General features: G+C 42.9%; 1 protein-coding gene across 1 annotated transcript; it reads left to right on the forward strand.

Moving 5' to 3' along the window:
• Nucleotides 1-1,617: 1,617 nt before the first annotated feature.
• On the forward strand, nucleotides 1,618-18,063 carry LOC139661708 (collagen alpha-1(XX) chain; the record flags this gene model as incomplete). Its single annotated transcript, XM_071540262.1, has 11 exons — nucleotides 1,618-1,725; nucleotides 6,105-6,239; nucleotides 8,093-8,197; nucleotides 10,078-10,221; nucleotides 12,746-12,919; nucleotides 14,643-14,858; nucleotides 15,519-15,686; nucleotides 15,941-16,060; nucleotides 16,196-16,360; nucleotides 17,034-17,192; nucleotides 17,882-18,063. Coding segments are annotated over exons 2-11 (1,545 nt in total), but the record flags the coding sequence as incomplete, so codon positions are not given.
• Nucleotides 18,064-18,365: the final 302 nt, after the last annotated feature.

Here is an 18,365-nt window from a genome sequence, read left to right on the forward strand (position 1 = left end):
TTAGCAGTAGGATGACATGCTAGTAGCAGGAGCTTTCATCATCGTAATTGAGTTTATTTAGTATATAAACTCTTGATTAACTGTAGCCCTGCATGGAGCACATGTCTCATTAGTTCTGGCAGTGTGACAGTCTACTAGATTCACAGTTGAAGAGGTTAAGAAATTAAATCTGGATCTCAGTCACTTTTGGGTTTATTATCCTGCAAAATCCATAGAATATGCAGACAAACGATGTATTCCTATTTTCAGACACCAACCATTATTTTTAGAATTGTAAAATTATGTTAGTGTCTAATCTACAAACTAAATGTACTTTCCCTCTGAACATGCTTCTGAGTAGTCCAACAAGAAATCACCTATTTTTCTGTGAAGCTTCTGTAATCTGATTACTATGATTTTGTAATCCCTTTACTGTAATAACATTACATGTAATGTATTAATTCCCAACCCTGCACCTGGTAGACCTGAGCAGTCTGGACTCCTGTAGCTTAGCCTCAGATTATGGTTATGGTCCAACACAGCTGTTTGCATATTATGTCAGCGCAGATTAATGCAGTCTTCACTAAAAAAAAATATGAGCATGAGATAAACCAACATTCTCTCCAGGCCACTGCTTTCATCCCTTGATGATGAGTGTTGAATATCAACCCAGTTTCTTTAATGTGTTGCCACATGTCCCACCCTGCAGTTTTCAGCCAAGTAATGTAGCAGTTTGACAGATGATGGGTTTAGAGAAGTATGAAAACACAATCCTATGGATACTATACAAATATCACAGTATCCCTATTGGACTATTCAAAGGGAATTGTTATTGACAGGAATTATTAGGCTATACCACAGGAAATATTACAGGAATGTGTATTATAAAAAATATATTATTCTCTTACTGTATATTATTACATTATTATTATTATTATTACGGGAACTAGAAAAGGTACATTTAGAGAAACGTTAGCTGTAAGGTATTCGTAGTAGGCCTAGCAGTTATAGTGATAGAAGTTGTAGAGATACCATAGGATATCATACCATTAAGTACAATAAGGTTACTATAAACTCACTATAAGTCCCTATAGGAATACTATAGGAATATTATGTTTCACTTTTTTTTAACTGTCCCTCCATCCTTCAGCACTACATGACAGTGACAATGCCTTGGATTGCTACAAAACTTAATGTGTTTATTATGAATGTAAAAAAATATGTTCTCATTAAATAGGCAACGGATTTTGGTGGTGGTAGGGTAATTTTCTAGAAGAGCAGATAACTTAAGTGTAAAAGGGCTACAGTTATTCTATAGCCTTATAGATTTTAGAATGATACTCTAGCCCATAAGTATCACAGGACAGCTACAAGTCCCTATGGGGATATTAGGCCTATAGGACTTTAGTGATAGTATAGGGGCTAAACGTACCACAGCCGCAGTCCCCACAGGAATATATATTTTTTTTTAATCAGTCTGGGCGCTCTCAGATGCCTCGGTTTAGTTTTGTTTGCTCTGTAGGGTTTTATAGTTTTCCTCGGAGTGCCACGCCCATGCCGGGGCAGCAGGAGGGCCTTGTCTCGGAGAGATCTCAGGTTTCACCCTGACTGAGGAGTTCAACTAGAGATAGGACCTGATGGGGGGAGCTGGCTTCAGAGTTTAGCGGAACTGGTGCGTGTTGACATCCCACCTCTGGAATGCTCTGTGGAGTCTGAAGGATTAACCGGGACCCACCAAACAGCCAGGTAAGAGCTCACCTGTCCGCTTTGACAATGTCGTCGTTGCACTGTGGTGTTTCTGTCAGTGGACCTCTCTCAGCTCAGGGAAACGTGAAAAATATATATATAGGCCTATAAAACGGATAGTTTGATTGGCTCAAGTTGTCTGATACCGTAGTTAAATACCAGATAAACGCACACCTGTGACCGCAGAACACTTTTTAAAGTGCTAATAGCTAATTTAGATATTCACCGAAAATCACCACACACATCGCCAAGTAGGCTATGTGTCGCTTAGCAACCACGTTTTTTGCAAGTCTGCTGTTCACGAACTATATTGCTTGGCGGGAGATAAATATTTAGTCATTATTATTTAACTAATATTGATTAAAAATGAAGCATTTTGAGCCTTTGCACCGCTATTTTACAGAAGCAGCAAGCGACGCCAGGCAGTGCTTTACAGAACAGCTCAGAGGTGTTGTTAGACGGCGCGAAGTGTAGTAAAATCTAAAACCCTTAGCTGGTCTAAAATCACTGCAAAGTACTGCCTCTAGCGGCTAATTGCTTTAATCACCTCCCTTACCGCTAGGCCCCCAATATCACTGTGTCCCTTAGCAACCACTTTGTTTAGCTACTGTTCAAAAACTATATTGCTTGGCGGAAGAATAATATTTATTTTAATATTTTCATCAAATATTAAATCCGAGTTGTTGATCATTTCTTTTTTCAAACACAATCACCGCCATTTCATAAAAGCAATAAGCGATGCAATCGTTCTCCAACCTCTTAGCTGTTGTAAAATCACTTAAGCACGGCCTCAGGTGCCTTCCTTAGTATAAAAGCACAACTTAACATGCATGTCATAGAGTACAGGGAATGTGCTGGCTTCTGCAGTCAAATCTTGGTACAGGCCCTAATATGAAAAACAGAGATGAGGTCTCCTATACTACTCCTCTATTCCACAAATAAATGGATAAAGTGAGTTTAGGTGTGCTTACCCTCCACTCAATCCTTGGCTATAAGAAACCTGCCAATCTTACCAGTCAGCAGTTGAATGACATGATTGAGCATGAGATTTAAAAAAAGCAAGTCTCCAAGGGCTAATGTTACACATTTTTCTTCTGTCACATCATCAACACCTGGATGACCTGCTGAGTTTATTGGAGTTCACACACAGTTTTGTGGTGCTGTCATGTTTTCACAGTGAGGTCACTGTAAGAGAAGAAAAGGCTTGATGAATACAGAGATTGACATGAGACCACATCGATCCTATTGAAGTCAGCAACTGAATGTGATAAACTATAGATGCCCAGTACTCATGTGGGATATCAGACCAGTATCAGTCTTAAATAATGGGTAATGGAGAATGTCCCCCAAATTCTATAATGTGATACCAAGATCAACAAATGTCAGAAATAAAAGTGAAATATAAAATTTTGCCATGCATAGAAAGAAGCTGAATCCAGTGACCACAAAATGAGCTGTGCCTTTATTGTGTAGTTAAAGTGAACTAGCCTATATGGACTAGATGGACTAAATCAGTATAAGCCAACAGTTTCATTCTCAAAATTGGAAACCAAAGTTACTGACAGTGGAAAAACTTGCAATGATGCATCACTAGTAGTATTGATGAAGCTTGTATTTCCCCTTCAGTAGGACTTGGTTATTTTAGCCCAATGTGGTGCTGCTGACCATGACCTTTTTTTTAGGGCTTACTTTAGGGCTTACTTTACTGTGGTAGGTTTGACTGCATGCACCCAGACATTCAAAGGGAGTCACGCAAGGAGGAAACTCCACAATCCATCCGGCATGTTGACATGTTCATCCACTGGCATTGCATAACAGTACCCCTCTTTTCCTCTGAGTTCCGACAGACAGAGATATAGGCATGTATGAAATACGACTGAAGTAGAAACTCAGACTTTACAACAAGCAGACAAGCAGCTACATGTGAAGCATGAGAAAAGGAAAGGATGAGAGCAATAGTCACGTCACGTACATGATGGGTGTATGTCAGGCGGTCTTATTGGTATTAGTCTTAAGACAGGCTGAAAGTCTCTCAGTGGTTTGATGTTGTCTTTCAAAATGAATTGCATTGTCTCCTATTTACAAAATCAGAATGATCATAAAACTTAACACGTTTATACTACTCATATTACTGTTTATTGCTGTTTTGTCAGCCTCCTCACCTGTCTCTGTGTGACACAAACTAGATCTGTGTATCTCACAGCACACCTGCAGTGTGTTTCAGTCTCCTCTTAACACTTCTCACAAAGTCGTTCTGACCCCACTGACCTCCACTCTACTGTCCGGCCCCAGGTCATTTGTTTTATCACTTCCCTCTCTGTCACAGGTCTATGGACTATGCTATGATTGCTGTGCTACCAGATAGTCAATTGCAGCTCTGTCCAGTTTGCCTTCTTGGTTGAACAATGTTTTTATTCACAAGGGCAAAATGTCAGAGGAGTTTTGTCCTTGCTTTCAAAAGAGCATCTGCCTACGCAAGTTGGACTCAATTTGCAGCAATTTCCAACTGAAAAACTATTTCAGAAATAAAATGATAGAATCCATTTGCAATCTTTTGGTTTCTTTTGCAACCAGGCCTTTAGAATCAAACCTGTTGGACTGTTGCACTCAAGGGGTTGCAAATATTCATTCTTTCATAGGACAAAAAGCCAAAAAAACGATGGAAATCATAACATATGTATATTAGAACTACATGGTTTTTTCCCTGAAATTATCCCATGACCCCCAGGTTGAGAATCTCTGCAATAGGATTATCAGAGTTGTCATAAAAGATTAACTTCTACAGGACTTTTGCTTAATCCAAAACCTTTCAGGACTTCAGTGTGGATGTTAACCCTTACTTAGCCAGGTTGTACGTTGTGTAAGTGATAGCCTGCGTGAGATGCAAGGAAGCTGAGGGTTACACACATACTCACACTGAGCAGCTGAGATTCATGCTGTTTCCCCCATGGCAGCAAGTTAGAGCTAAGTCCCTTGCACAATAGCAGTTCACTCACCTTTGGTATTGTTATTCTTTATTCAGACAGTGGGGAAGAAGCAAGGGAGACAGAGCTGAGAAAGATTTGGCAGTATTTGATCCTAGGCCTTCCTGCCTCTGGAAGCCGTAGACTTAACCACTTAGCTATCTCTCTATCCATGTGCACACGCATAAAAGCATGTATAAGACTCTATATTGTCCTGTACAATAGGATCCTTAATTATTGTACTAAAACATGATTGATTCTAAATGGGTCGATGTATTTTTGAGCAATTGTGGAGGTTTTTCATGTTAGATTCATGATGGACCTCTTCAAAACTATTTTCTGTGTTATTAGACATTTCTGTGTTATAAGACATTTCAGTGTTATCAGACAGTGTGCAATGCAGAGTGACAGGAGCAATAAGGGAGAAAGGGGGGATGGCTGACCAAAGGTTGTGAGCTGTGTTTGAGCCCATGGTGTCAAAATAACATGCTACAAGGCCTAGGTCTTCCCTTGATTCAGTGTTTTGTTTTGCTTTTTCATGATAAATTATATTCAGCTCTCTATGATTCATTAGATTACATTTTAGCAGTTTGTTGATAATCTTATCCAGAATGACATATGAGTGCAGCAGTAGAATAACCCTAAACAATAACCAACAATAATAAGCAGTGCAAAGTTCCAGGTCCAGGGTCAGTTGAAAACGTTGGTATTCCAGACAGAGGTGTGTTAGTGTTATGGCCTCTTGAAGTGTTGTGTGGGTGTTAATATTACAGCCCTGTGTGTGTGTCATTAGCTGTGTGAAGTTTGAGGGCCTGTAATGGAGGAGAGCAGTGAAGCACCTGTACTGTGAGTCAGCCGTAAAAGAGTTCCCATGGGAAAAGGTGACAGGGCTCATTTTGTTGCTGTCAGGTGAAAACCCCATAACTCCACTACACTAATGGTGTTTTTCAGTTTCTACTTGAACTGAAATTTTATGTGTAGTGCACTTTGTCTAATTTAGACATTGACTGATACAGCAGTATTCCTAGTGGTTCCACAGCAGGGAAATGACACTCCAAAAATGAGATGTCCACCATTTGGCTGCCAAATGCTGTTCCAAAGCTATTGCTAGCAGGTAAAGCACATTACTGGTTACTACTGTGTTTTTGAGGAGCTGTGATTTTGAAATATTGACTAAATTTGAAAAAATGAAGGATGTCCTATTCTCCCACGATTTCTTTTATGCTAAAAAAAAAACGATCCAATAAGATTAATTATAATGCTGTATGTGTGCTAGAACCAAAACCAAGACCAAAACAGGAGCAGACCTACAACCAAAATGACCCAAAAGTTCCAAGCTACCAATGCTAAGATGAATTAGGGGAATACAATGTGCAGTACAGCGTGCGCAGATATAACATTATTATTCTTTCCCAGTCCTCCAGGCTCCACTCGTCTCCATGCCTCCTCACCTCCTGTCTTCATCACCACCATCATCATCACCTTTCTCGCTAATGCTGCCCTGCCTGGTCACTTTCTTCCTGCTGCTGGCCTCAGGAGTCCATGGCCAAGGTACATACCCTTCATTACCAATACAACACTTTCATTATTCAGTATGAGGCCTCATCTCCCCATAGATGCACAGTTGCACACGGAGAGACGGGGCTAAGCTAGCTAAACATGCTAGCAGGGTACACACTCCCTTTCATAGACTCACCTCCAAATAAATATGGGGAAAGCTTCATAATGCTAACAGCATTGACCCTAAAGAAAAATCACTATAATATTCCTTTAGGGACTATAGTGTGTCTGTGTACTCAATAGTCAGTTTATAGTGACCTTATCTTACTGTATGGTATTTATCATTTTCTATGGTGTGCCATACCACTGTAATATTCTCATAAAATGTATTATAGAATTGCTAAAGCCCATGTTCTCATAACCAGTACGGTACACGTGGTCATTAACAACATCTCATAATAGCCACTACCTTTGTGCATTTTTTATACAAACATCCCTATTTACAATAGTCTAATTTCCTCCATAGTAAGTGATGGATAGGTTTATCATTTCGAGGGATACAAGTGGTATTCTGTATAATGTGTCATTCAATGAGTAACATTTAAATATTCTGATCATTTGATTATCACTGATTAAAAATAAAGGATCTTCTCTCTACTGCCTTTTTATAAAATCATTATGTTGCATGGTGCAGTCGTTACAGTCATGATTTTAGAACAGCTTTGTAGAATTTTAGAATGCAACGTTTGCAGTTTTTTCAAAGTTTTATAAAAGCAATAAGCTGCTAAGCATGGTACTGAGTGCCCGACTGCTCCTCTTAGCTTTTCTAAAATCACTGTATAGCACAGCCTCGTGTGGTCTATTGCTTAAATACTGAACTCTAACATCAAGGCCGCAGCCAGCTGCTCTTAACTCACCAAGCAGGGAGGAGACATACTGCACAGCTACATGTCTGTGTCTGCCTGTCTGTCTGGCACAGTGCCTGTTGTTGTTGTTAGTGGATGTAGGAGACCTTGACCTGACCTCAGTCTCTCTAAATCTCAATCTGTAAGACCCTATCTGATCCTCTGCCAGGCACCCTAGAAACTCTAGAGGCCCCAGGCTCAACACACACACACACACACACACACACACACACACACACACACACACACATGCACAAGCATGCACAAGCACGCAGGCGAGTCAGAGACAATGCTGTTGAGTGCTGAGGGTCATACGTCAACAGAAAGCGACTAAGACTCAAAGTTCTGTGATTCATGTTGTTCATGTCTGCACTGCTCTGTCTTCTCCGCTTCCGTTTCCCCCTCTCCCCCCTCCTCTGCCTCTCCCGTCTTTTGCCCTTCCACATAGTACATAGTGCTCCGTGTGCACATACAAAAACCGTGGCATACTGTAACACTGTGAGGTTCCTCTGAAGTGACCTTTGACCCTCCAGCCCCACACAAGCTTCCTGCTCCCGTTTCTATACCAGACGAGAGGACAGGGCATGCTTTGATGGATAAAGGGACAGCTGGAGAGAGGGATGGGTGGAGGGCCGGAGGAGAGGCACATGAAAGACAGCGCTTGTTGGGAAACCCCTGACGGAAATTATGTAGATGAGCGCGAAACAAGAGATAGATTTGATTTGGGGAGAAGGAAGTGCGAGGGGTTAGGCCATCTCCCAGAACTGGAGGACTGAAGAAAGCTTCACAACAAAAAAGCCTGCTCATCCGGAGATTTTTGATGGATTTCTTTGATCTCTGCAAAGCCTGCAACTGTCATACTCCCCCCTCTAGCCTTCTCTCGCCCCAAATCCTTGACTAGCCAACACACGCACACATGCAGCCTTAAATGTCTTTGTTTTCCTCTGTTTTTCTCTCTCTCTCTCTCTCTCACTCCTGTCTCTCTCTCTGTATGTCTAGGTCGTCTGAAGCTGACGGTCTTGTCTGAAGACAGACTGCAGATGAAATGGAAGGAGGCGGAGGGACCCGTTCAGGGCTACAAGGTCCGAGTGAGACCCATCTCAGGTGGGTGTGATGAAGCGTTGAAAGTAATAATCTGTGACATTTTCACATAAATAAATGCCCATTTTCCTATCGTCGACTGATATAATACAATAGTGATTCAACCTATATCCAGTTCATGAGCACTTTTATATTTGCTGTTTTCAGTCAGCATTCATTAAAATGAAAAAACAGAAACACAAAGGCTTGAAATTAGAAAATCAAGACTCAAGTCTAACCTGTGATGCCATACCGATGTACAGTCTGGAACTGCTCCAGTGACAGTCCATAGGAGACTGGCTTAGTGGACTAATATATTGTTTATATGAACCTTAAGCCATCCAAGCATGTATGTTCTATGTAGTATGTTCTTCTAGTGCTATCAGGTACAAACCAGAATACAGAATATATCCGTGCTTATACAGCCGTGCAGCTTCCATTGAGAGTCTGCTGACAGAGTCTGGGGCGCAATCCTTGATCCTCTCTCCTCTGGTTTAGAGCTGCCTGTAAACGCAGTGTGAGAGCGGCTGAGTGCCTTTCAACACACTGCAGATCAGACCGACATGAATGTGTCAACTCTCTCGCTCCACAGGTGATGGGTTGGATAAGAATGCAGCCGACTCCCCTCCTCTCCTCCTCCTCCTCCTCCTCCCTGCTTCTTCCTCCCCTTCTAACTTCTCTCTTAGCATAGTTTTCTCTCTGTCACCCTCTTATCTCCCATTCCACATTATGCAGCTAAGCCCAGGCAGGTCTAAAAGAGAGAGAGAGAGAGAAGTAGAGTTCAGTCCAACAGGGGACATGTCATGCCTTCAGCCTAGAGATACAAAGTGGGGGGCAGTAAGAGGATGAAGAGGTGGTGCAGGTGAGATAAAAGAACAGGAGAATAAGATCCTGAGGAAACCATTAAAAGGAATGGAGGGAGGTCGCAGCATCTGAGGAATAGGGGATAGAAGAGGAGGCGGTGTATCACTGGGATAGAAAACAAAAGGAGATGGAGAGGCGGCGGGGTAGAAATGAGAATTGGGTGGAGAAGAAAGAGGGATTACACCTGGTGAGTCGCTGAGAACTCCTCTGCTCTGGTGTTGCTTCAGGGGAACAAAGTGTGGCTCTTCTGATGTTTTGGCTGCTGCTACAAGAGCACACCTGGCCATGGAGCTTCTGCGTCTGTGTGTGTGACCATTCGTGAACATTTGTGCTCTGACCTGATGACTACTGGAGATATACATACAGACAAGTTGCTAGGGATTTATCCATACAGTCAAAATTGATAAATCCCATAGTTTGCACTAACATTTGTCTAGACAATACTTCTGTCAAATCAGGCAGGTACAGTAAAAAGTGTCCATAGATCAGTGGCTGTCGCAGCTGGTTGTTCAACATAACATTTTCTCCATGCTTACGCCCAAAATGAATGTAACAGATTTTTCAAATACGTGCCAACATAGACCTATGTCTGTAACATGTTGGACTTCTTTGTTCACTTATTTACTGCTTTCACCATGCTGATTTCTGCACCTCGAGCCCTTGAGAGACCACAGACTTAGAGAAGAGGATCTGGCCCAGACATCCAAGGCCAACTGGCTATGGACGGGGACGGGAATCAGTGCTTCAGAGTATTTAGAGAGGAGAGATTCTGGCTGTGCTTATCATATACTGTATATATATATATATATATATATATATATACATATATATATGAACATTTAGCGTTAAACAGTTGAACTCAGAAATCTCTTTGTGTCTCCCTCCTAGGACAAATTTAATGTATCTTGATATTTCTAGATAATTCTTGTTCTTGAGAATTCTGGTTTTAATGTTGGGAATGTAGAGAAAACAGCTTTTACAGCATTGTCCTTCTTAGACACTGATTTCTCTGCCTTAATGCTTGTGTTTGTGTTTTCCAGAGGTGCCACAGCCAGAGCTGATGCTGACCACCACACGGGGCCGGGCCACGGTGGCAGGACTGGACTCCAGTCAGGAGTACGCCCTCCAGGTCCTGGTGCTCAACGGGACCACCGAGAGACTCCTCGCCAAGAGACGATTCACCAGTAAGACATATGGAGAATGAGTGGGGGGAAGTGGGAAAGGTATGTGGAGGAAGAGGGGAGAGGAAAGGGGAGGATGGAAGGGATTAAGGTAGAGGAGAACAGAAGGAACAAAAGAACTCCTAGAGCTCATTGAAATCATGGGAAACCTGCCAAGAGTGAGGCACCACAGGTGAATAGGAAAAAAAGGTTTTGGTCTAAGTACCTTAGAATCAAAGAGCAAAGGCTTCTTTCTAGACTCACCATTTTGCACCAACACTGACAGTAGCCTCAATAGACCAGAATCCAAAACAGTCACGTTTTGTGTAAGGAGCGTGACTTGCTTTTTCTTCTCTTTGGAAAAATAGTCTTTCACTGAATTGTAAAAATTCTCACTTTCTTGCTCATACTACACTATTGCCATGGCTATTGCTGTTGCTTTTACATGTACTGAATACAAGTTCATGCCCCCTTCTCTGGTTGTCAAAAGTCATTCTGGGAAATGTTGGAAATCACTAACTGAAGTAGAAGTAGACAAGGCAGGTTGAGGGAAAAATGGGTACAAGAAAAAAGTCAATTAAACACAATTACAGCATAGGCTTTTCTCAGTACCTCTGACACATTTACAGAAATGTTTATTAATGTGCATTCCCCCTGTCAAATAAACTAGTAAAATATAAAGGTAAGAAGTAAAGCCAGCTTCTGCAGTGAACAGGAGAGCTTGGTAGAGGAAAGAAATAAATAGAGGTAGGGAGGGAACTGATAAAGAGGGATGAAGTAGGCTGTTTATTTATGTGTGTGTATGTGTGTGTGTGAGAGAGAGTGAGAGTGTGTGCATATCATATTTGGGCCATAACATCTGATGCTATATTATGATATACAGCACAATTTCTTATCTAGAACCCCTGAAGCTCATTTCTTATTAACTGTAATTCACAAAAACATTGTGGAATCTCTGCAATGTTCTTGTGGGTTTGAAGAAGAGGCTTTCATAAAATCCATAGGAAACACTATCAGCCCTGTTCTTAACACAGTTGGTATAGTTACTATCAGATAACATTGGCAACACTACAACCCAGTGAAGGGAAATGATAGGAAATGGTGCATTTTTGACATTTTTACCCTTTCTTTGAGTGCACAGTGACTCCCCCCGAGCCCCCACCCCTTCCCTTGTAGGCTAGACCAAGTCCACACACACACACACACATACAGTGGGCAGACTGCAGTTGTCAGTTTAAAGACTGCTCTAGCTGGATTACAGGATGAAAGTGGGTAGTGTTTTAACTCACTGTGTATACTTACTAGAGCTGAGTGTGTTGGTGGGTTGTAAATCTGCCCACCAACACTTGTTCCTCTGTGGCTCACAAAGCCAACCCTACCAACCAAATTATACAGCCCATAACACCTCTCTACCTGAAAACATACTATGTCAGCGTGATCTTTTCCATCTGAAGCTTTGTGTAGGTCTGCTTGACTTAAGGAGTAGAGGCTTGGAGAAAAAAGAAACAGAGCTTGTGGAGTTTGTCTTGAGGACGAGTGTGCAGAGAATTTTGAATTCAGTTTGTATTTGATGGAAATGTGAACAGTAGTTGGAGGATTAGGCTTTGCGTGGGAAGAGTCTAGAAATCCTGCACCCTTATTGTCCCTCAAGTTATCCCAAATATCTCTGTCTCTGGTTCCAGGACTCTATTTCTCCCTACGGCAATGAGAACGAATGAACCACATCTGATAATCTCTCTATTGTTTTCACCTGATTTGTGATCCCCCCTTTACTTTTGAGATATTATTGTTACCTGCCACAGGGTGTGATTGATTCTATCCAGGGGTTCACCACAGAGCAGGTTATGAATTGTATAATGTCTCTTGTTGTTTCTTGCAAGCCGTCCGAGTGATAGTAGGTTACTGTGTCGAGGCGAGCGTGTCGGGGCAGGTCAGGAAAACATGTCGACTTGGAAATTCGTAACTCCGGCTGTCACGCTGGAATGATGGCAGTCTGGGAATTCCTTCCTGGTGTGTCTTCTCCTCTCTGCCTTCATTTAACCCCCTCCAGGGCCGATTCTTATTTCCATGGAAATTTCACCCTCGATTTGCCGCTGTTGCACTTTCCTCTTACCTCCAGGCAGTGATTTCCCTACAGGGAGCTGGTAAAGAGATTAAGCAAGCATCTTTACATTCAGTATGTTTGCTTTGTTATATTATGTTCATTGTGGTCCCTTTGACCTCATTTACACTTGGTATTATGCAATGTATCTATTCCCATCTCCTAAACGCTGTCTTTTTACTTATTTACTGACCCATTACATACCATCAATGTCTATCAGCATCCTTCAGTGTCATTTTTTTCTATAACTGACAGCTGTCACACATCAACATAAACGTAAAATATCATAATTATATGGCTGTCAATGGGAATGGGACCTCTTTTACTCTTTTTCTGAAGTATTGACTGGTTTGTCTGGAAGGTACCAGATTATTACTGTAAAGTGATGTGATGTATCCATCTGTGATTTCCCTCACCAATCCCTCACGTTGTCCTTCTCTCTCCCAGTCGAGGGTCTGCGGGAGGAGGAGATGATCCGCAGCGGCAGCCGAGAGCGGAAGAAGACCTTGCCAGGCGGGTCGGGCTCAGGAGACCTGGATGACGTGACGGAAGCTCTGCTGGGCCTGCCCACAGTTCTCTACCAGGACCCCACAACCACTGCTGGTATGACTACTACTACAGGTAGGTAGTAAGTAACACTTTCACACACACACACACACACACACACACACAACCCCGGAATTATTTCGGTATGATGATCTGGGTCCGTCCCATGTAGGAGTTAATTCACACCGAGCCTTGTCCATGGTAATGTCCTAGGGGTTGTCACCTTATAACGTAATCAAAGTCTTCATCATCAAAGATGTGTTTATGTTCTGTGTTCAACATGGCAGGCCTGATGTCCAGACATGGAGGAACATGGGTTAAACACTGAACTTTCATATTCTCTCTCTCTCCTTCCAAATATGGTAATAGAGAGAGAGACCTGATGTTTCCGTGCACCTGCTCTGAGGGATTAATTAGCAAAAGAAGTGAAGTATCTGAAAAGTATAAAAGTATACAGAATCAAAAGAAATTAAAACAATAGTAAATAATAATAATAATAATAATATGTGCTAGCTTTCAGCGAACACTCCTAATGGTTTTTCCAAAACGAGCTTGACTACAATTTTGCTCAGGTCTGATACTGTTAATTCTCAGGTGACACATTTTTTTTGAAGATTCACATTACACATCAACAAGACAATCAAAGGGGACTGCAGCGTTCAAAAACCTTTGGGCTTAACTCAACTTGTCTTAATTACACCTGGCAGCTGTAGGAACATTTCATTTTCTAAGGGCAATTCCCTTTTCAGAATCTTAATGTCATACCTCCCACACCGACGTGCCACTAAAAATAAACAGATCCAACATTTTCAGGCTGTGGGTGGGAAGCAGGATTTTTTTTTAAACTTTATTTATCCAACAGAAGAAGACGACAGAGCATGCGTGCTGTTATTCAGCAACACCCTGATCTGATTTAGATTCATGCAGTTCCACACATTCACACCTGGAAGCTGCCAAGTACAACCACAGTCTTCTACTGGTGGCCACTGGGAGCGGCCTTGTGTGTGTGTGTGTGTGTGTGTGTGTGTGTATGCATGTATGTGTGTGTGTGTGTGTGTAGCACAAAAACCCACAACAGCACCCATTCCAACACATTCCCATGGTGCAACGAGAAGGCTTGTACTGTATGTTCTGATCTGCCATGTTCTCTGTCATTATCACCCTGTTTGACAAAGAGGGGGGCAAGGCACTGGACTGCTGCCAACACACACATGAGAGCAAGCAGGTACACACATGTATATGTACTGTATGCGTACACACACACACATACACACACCAAAGAGCTTTGACACAAACACACACATGCCATAATGACAGCCCAGCCACAGTGGGTGGAGTCGCCATCTTAGGCAGAGGGAACGCAGGAGAGGAAAGAGAGGGGACAAGATGGAGGGAGATGATGAGGGTAAAAGAAGACTTTTCGGGGCGTCCTAGTAGCTCATACCATGTAACTGCAATGTCTTGGGTTCGAATCCGACTTGGGACCTTTGCCGCTTGACATCCCCCCTCTCTCTCTCCCCTAATATTTCCTGTCTCTCTTTACTCTATCTATCAAATAAAGGCAAAAGATGACATAAAAAAGACTTCTTCATTGGAAGATGTGTCCCAATAATCATAAAGGAGAGATAAAGTAATGTTCCCCCTCACTTTTCCCTTAAATACTTAGGGAGTGAGATGGATCTAATATCAACAATGGATTTCCTGTCTCGTACAGCCTCAATCGGTCCCCTAAACAATCTCTGTTTATCTTCCCCTACCCCCCTCCCCATGGGCCTGCCGCTACCTCTCAACTCTCCAGAACCCCCGACTACAGAGAGCACCACTCCGCTGCCTGACGAGGCCCCGGAGAAAACCCCCAGAGAGAGGAGGAAGAAGAAGAAGGAGAAAGAGAGGGATCGCTCCAAGGCGGATAACAAGGAGGAGCAGGGGACGACGCAGGAGAAACCAGACGAGGACGAGAGCTCCAGCAGGGACAAACCCCGGAAGACGCCCTTCCCTACCCAGCCGGTCACAGGTAGCCTCTGCACCCGAGGGTTACAGAAACATATGACGACATATGCCAGTGGCAGTGACTCAGACTACTCCCAGTTGAGTTAATCCCTCCTTTAAGCAGGAAGTCTTGCTTGCTCTCTTGAAGAAAGGCCCAGTCTCCATCATCTTCAGCTCTCAGAGTAGGAACCAGTGGCTTTGGAGCAGTTAAGTGCTGGTTTGAAATGTGATGACAGTGTTTACACAAGGGAGGGACAGGTAAAGGAAAGGATAATGACAGGGCGTCCTGTTCGGCTGCAGGGCACATGTGTCCTCTCTCTCTCTCTCTCTCTTGTAATCCGAGGGTATTCACACCCACACACACACACGTAGACTAACTAATCTATATATATGTGCCATGTCTACACATGTACGCATAGTATTTGCACACCTACATTCTCACACCTTCGCACGCCGCTCTGCCTGCCTAAACGCATGCAGCCACCTGTTTCTTGTTTTAAAACTATATATTTATCTACTCTACTCACTCATATATATCCTGTTTTACTTTCTAACTGCCTGCATACAGGTGCGTCTCCATCATTCGCCACTTTAGACACACACCCATGCAACCACTGCTTTATTTTTTCACCCATTCAAGACTGTCTGTGTATGCGTGTGTCCGTGTGTGTGCGCTCGTATCTAGGGGCGTCCACCAGGAAGCCGTTTGTGTGCGACAGCGACGCAGCGGCTGACATCGTGATGTTAGTGGACGGCTCCTGGAGCATCGGTCGCACCAACTTCAGACGGGTCCGAGACTTCCTGGAGGGCCTGGTCACTCCCTTCCGCATCGGGCCGAACAACATTCAGATCGGTGAGGCCAAAATCATGAAAATGAGTGGATTACCCCTTTAAGTATAATGCATATGCCTTTTTTTATGGGTTTTATGATGGCTCAGCAAGCTATAATAAGGCGCAAGACATTATACTCCAGATGTCATAGTTTTTTACCAGCTTGTGACCTTTGTCAGATGTCATCTCATCTCCCCTGCCTCTTTCTGCTGCATACTGCAAAAAAAGCAAAAAATGTCATGAAAACTAGGCTTTAATGATGCGGTTTTGTCCCAGGCCTGACTCAGTACAGTGGAGACCCCCGGACAGAGTGGCAGCTCAACAACTTCACCACCAAAGACCAGTTACTGGAGGCAGTGAGGAACTTCAGATATAAGGGAGGCAACACATTTACAGGTAAAAAAAAATATTATCATTCTTTGCTTACACGCTGCACCCCCAATACTGTGTGTGGATGTGGATGTGTTTGTATGTGTACGTGCAACCCAACATCTGTGTGTGTGTGTGTGTGTGTGTGTGTGTGTCTCCCAGGCCAGGCGCTGCTCCACGTCATGGAGGAGAACATGAGGGCGGAGTCAGGCGCCAGGTCGGACACGCCTTTCTTCCTGGTCCTGTTGACTGATGGGAAGTCCCAGGACGACGCCATTGCCGCAGCCGACCGGCTGAAGAATGCCGGCGTGGAGATCATCGCTGTAGGTGAGACATCATTCGCATTAAAGGTTGATATTCTACACAGCTGGACAAGACAGAGAGGGGGAGGGAGTGGACTAGGTTTAGAGGAAGAGGTGGTGGAAAGGGTGATTGTTACTTTCAGCTTTTTCTCAGGGTTCAAATCTCAGGTTTTTCCTCATTATTGCTGAATAGCAAGACTGGAAACAGTGGGGAGCCAGGAGTGACAGTAGAGCATGGGGTGAGATCTTTAACCCCTGCTGTCACAACATGGTGCTATTGGTCAGTCACCCAGCGGTGAGACACTTCACTCATCTACTGTGTGCCTGTGCGCCATGAAACATCATCACAGTTTACAGCACTTGAGAAAAAAAAAATACAAATTATGTATGCTCTGTATTGGGTAGTATAATGAAGTGAAAGCTCTATTATTGTGAAATTTTGACTTTAACTATGAATCTTCACACCTTAACTTAACCTAATTTCTGTCTATGCGCTATGGGGCTGTACACAATCTGTTCTTGTTTTGTTTCTTCAATTTATGTTGACAGTTGGGAATTGAGAATCTTATGAGTTCATAGCCCTGCTGTGTTTTCACTGTTAGTAAGTTCCTTCTTATCTCTGAATGCTGTTTGTGTGTGTGCTTTGACTGGGCTTCCCCCTGAGGGTTTCTTTTATTATTTTTGTGTTTGTTATTCAGGTGTGAAGAATGCTGACGAAGCCGAGTTGAGGCAGGTGGCGTCCGAGCCGCTGGAGCTGAACGTCTACAACGTCAACGACTTCCCTCTGCTCAGCAAACTGGTGGCACGACTGGTGCACATCCTCTGTGGCAGGATAGAGGACCGCGGCATCACCAAACGTGAGATGAAGTCTGAATTTTGAATTTATATATTTAGGACAGTTTGTTTGCCTTTCACTGAATGCATAAGCAGGTGAGTGATAAACTCTGACTCAGAAGCTGACCTGGTATTTCCATGTGACGCTGTTTGTTTTAACCTGCATGGAGTACCAGAGGGTTGGGAGGTACCATGTCAGGACAGTTCAGGTTGAGTCAGGTAGGTTGTCAGTTACTGGAAATTATATTGATTTGACATTCAAATACTTGTACTATAAGGCAAATACTACCCATCTGAGATATAAATAGGCTAAAAAAAAACAACCTTTGAAAAGTGTTTACAGATATGATTTTACTCAGGTCTGCTCTCTAGTGGAGTTAGCTGTAGCCTCTGTGACACAAATTAATTTCATCTTTAACAAAACAGGAACAAGAAAAGTTTTCTTTCTTTTGTTTCCTACTCTAATTATGTACACTCATTATGTACATTATGTACTCCAGCGCTACCAACACATACTTGATGTTATATCCATTCTTCAAAAAAGAGTGTGAGATACAGTAGATGGATAGATAGATAGATCCGTCATGAGTCAATATTTCAATTAGACAGATGATGATGAATATCTCATTTTAGGGACATAAGTCTTCACTTCAAGCTCACAATAACAGCAACCTGTAAATATTGTTATGAACCGGTCTTGCTGTGTCTGCAGGAATGGAGCCTGGGCCCACAGTGGACCCAGCCCTGTCCTACCCCAGTCCCACCGACCTCCGCTTCTCTGAGCTGGGCTCCAGAGAGGTGAGGCTCCACTGGACCGGTCCTGTGAGTCCAGCCCGGCCCGTCCAACAGTACAGAGTGGTTTTCCACAGCGCCGAGGGTCAGAGTCCACAGGAGGTCAGACACGCAACTCTACCTCACTTGCAAACAGACAGTTTTAGCAATGTATCTATTAAATGTGTGACTTGTAGCATTTCAACATCAATCAGACTAGTGAGACTACTGATAGTCTCGACCATGGTCTCATTTTTTTATGGTCATTATACCAAGTGATCACAATTAATTTGACAATGATATATTGATGTGTAAAAATGCTTCACTATCTTCGTCTATCTAAGTAAATTGTGTCAGGAAACACTTGGTTTTCACCTGACATCAGCGACAAAGTAGACAGTGCACAGTGTCGGTGTGTGATTGTG

This window comes from Centroberyx affinis, unplaced genomic scaffold, assembly GCF_046629955.1.
Source record: "Centroberyx affinis isolate AG114_WGS23_722 - 3 ecotype Tasmania unplaced genomic scaffold, CSIRO-AGI_Caff_v1 ptg003590l_1, whole genome shotgun sequence".
NCBI classification, from domain to species: Eukaryota; Metazoa; Chordata; class Actinopteri; order Beryciformes; family Berycidae; genus Centroberyx; species Centroberyx affinis.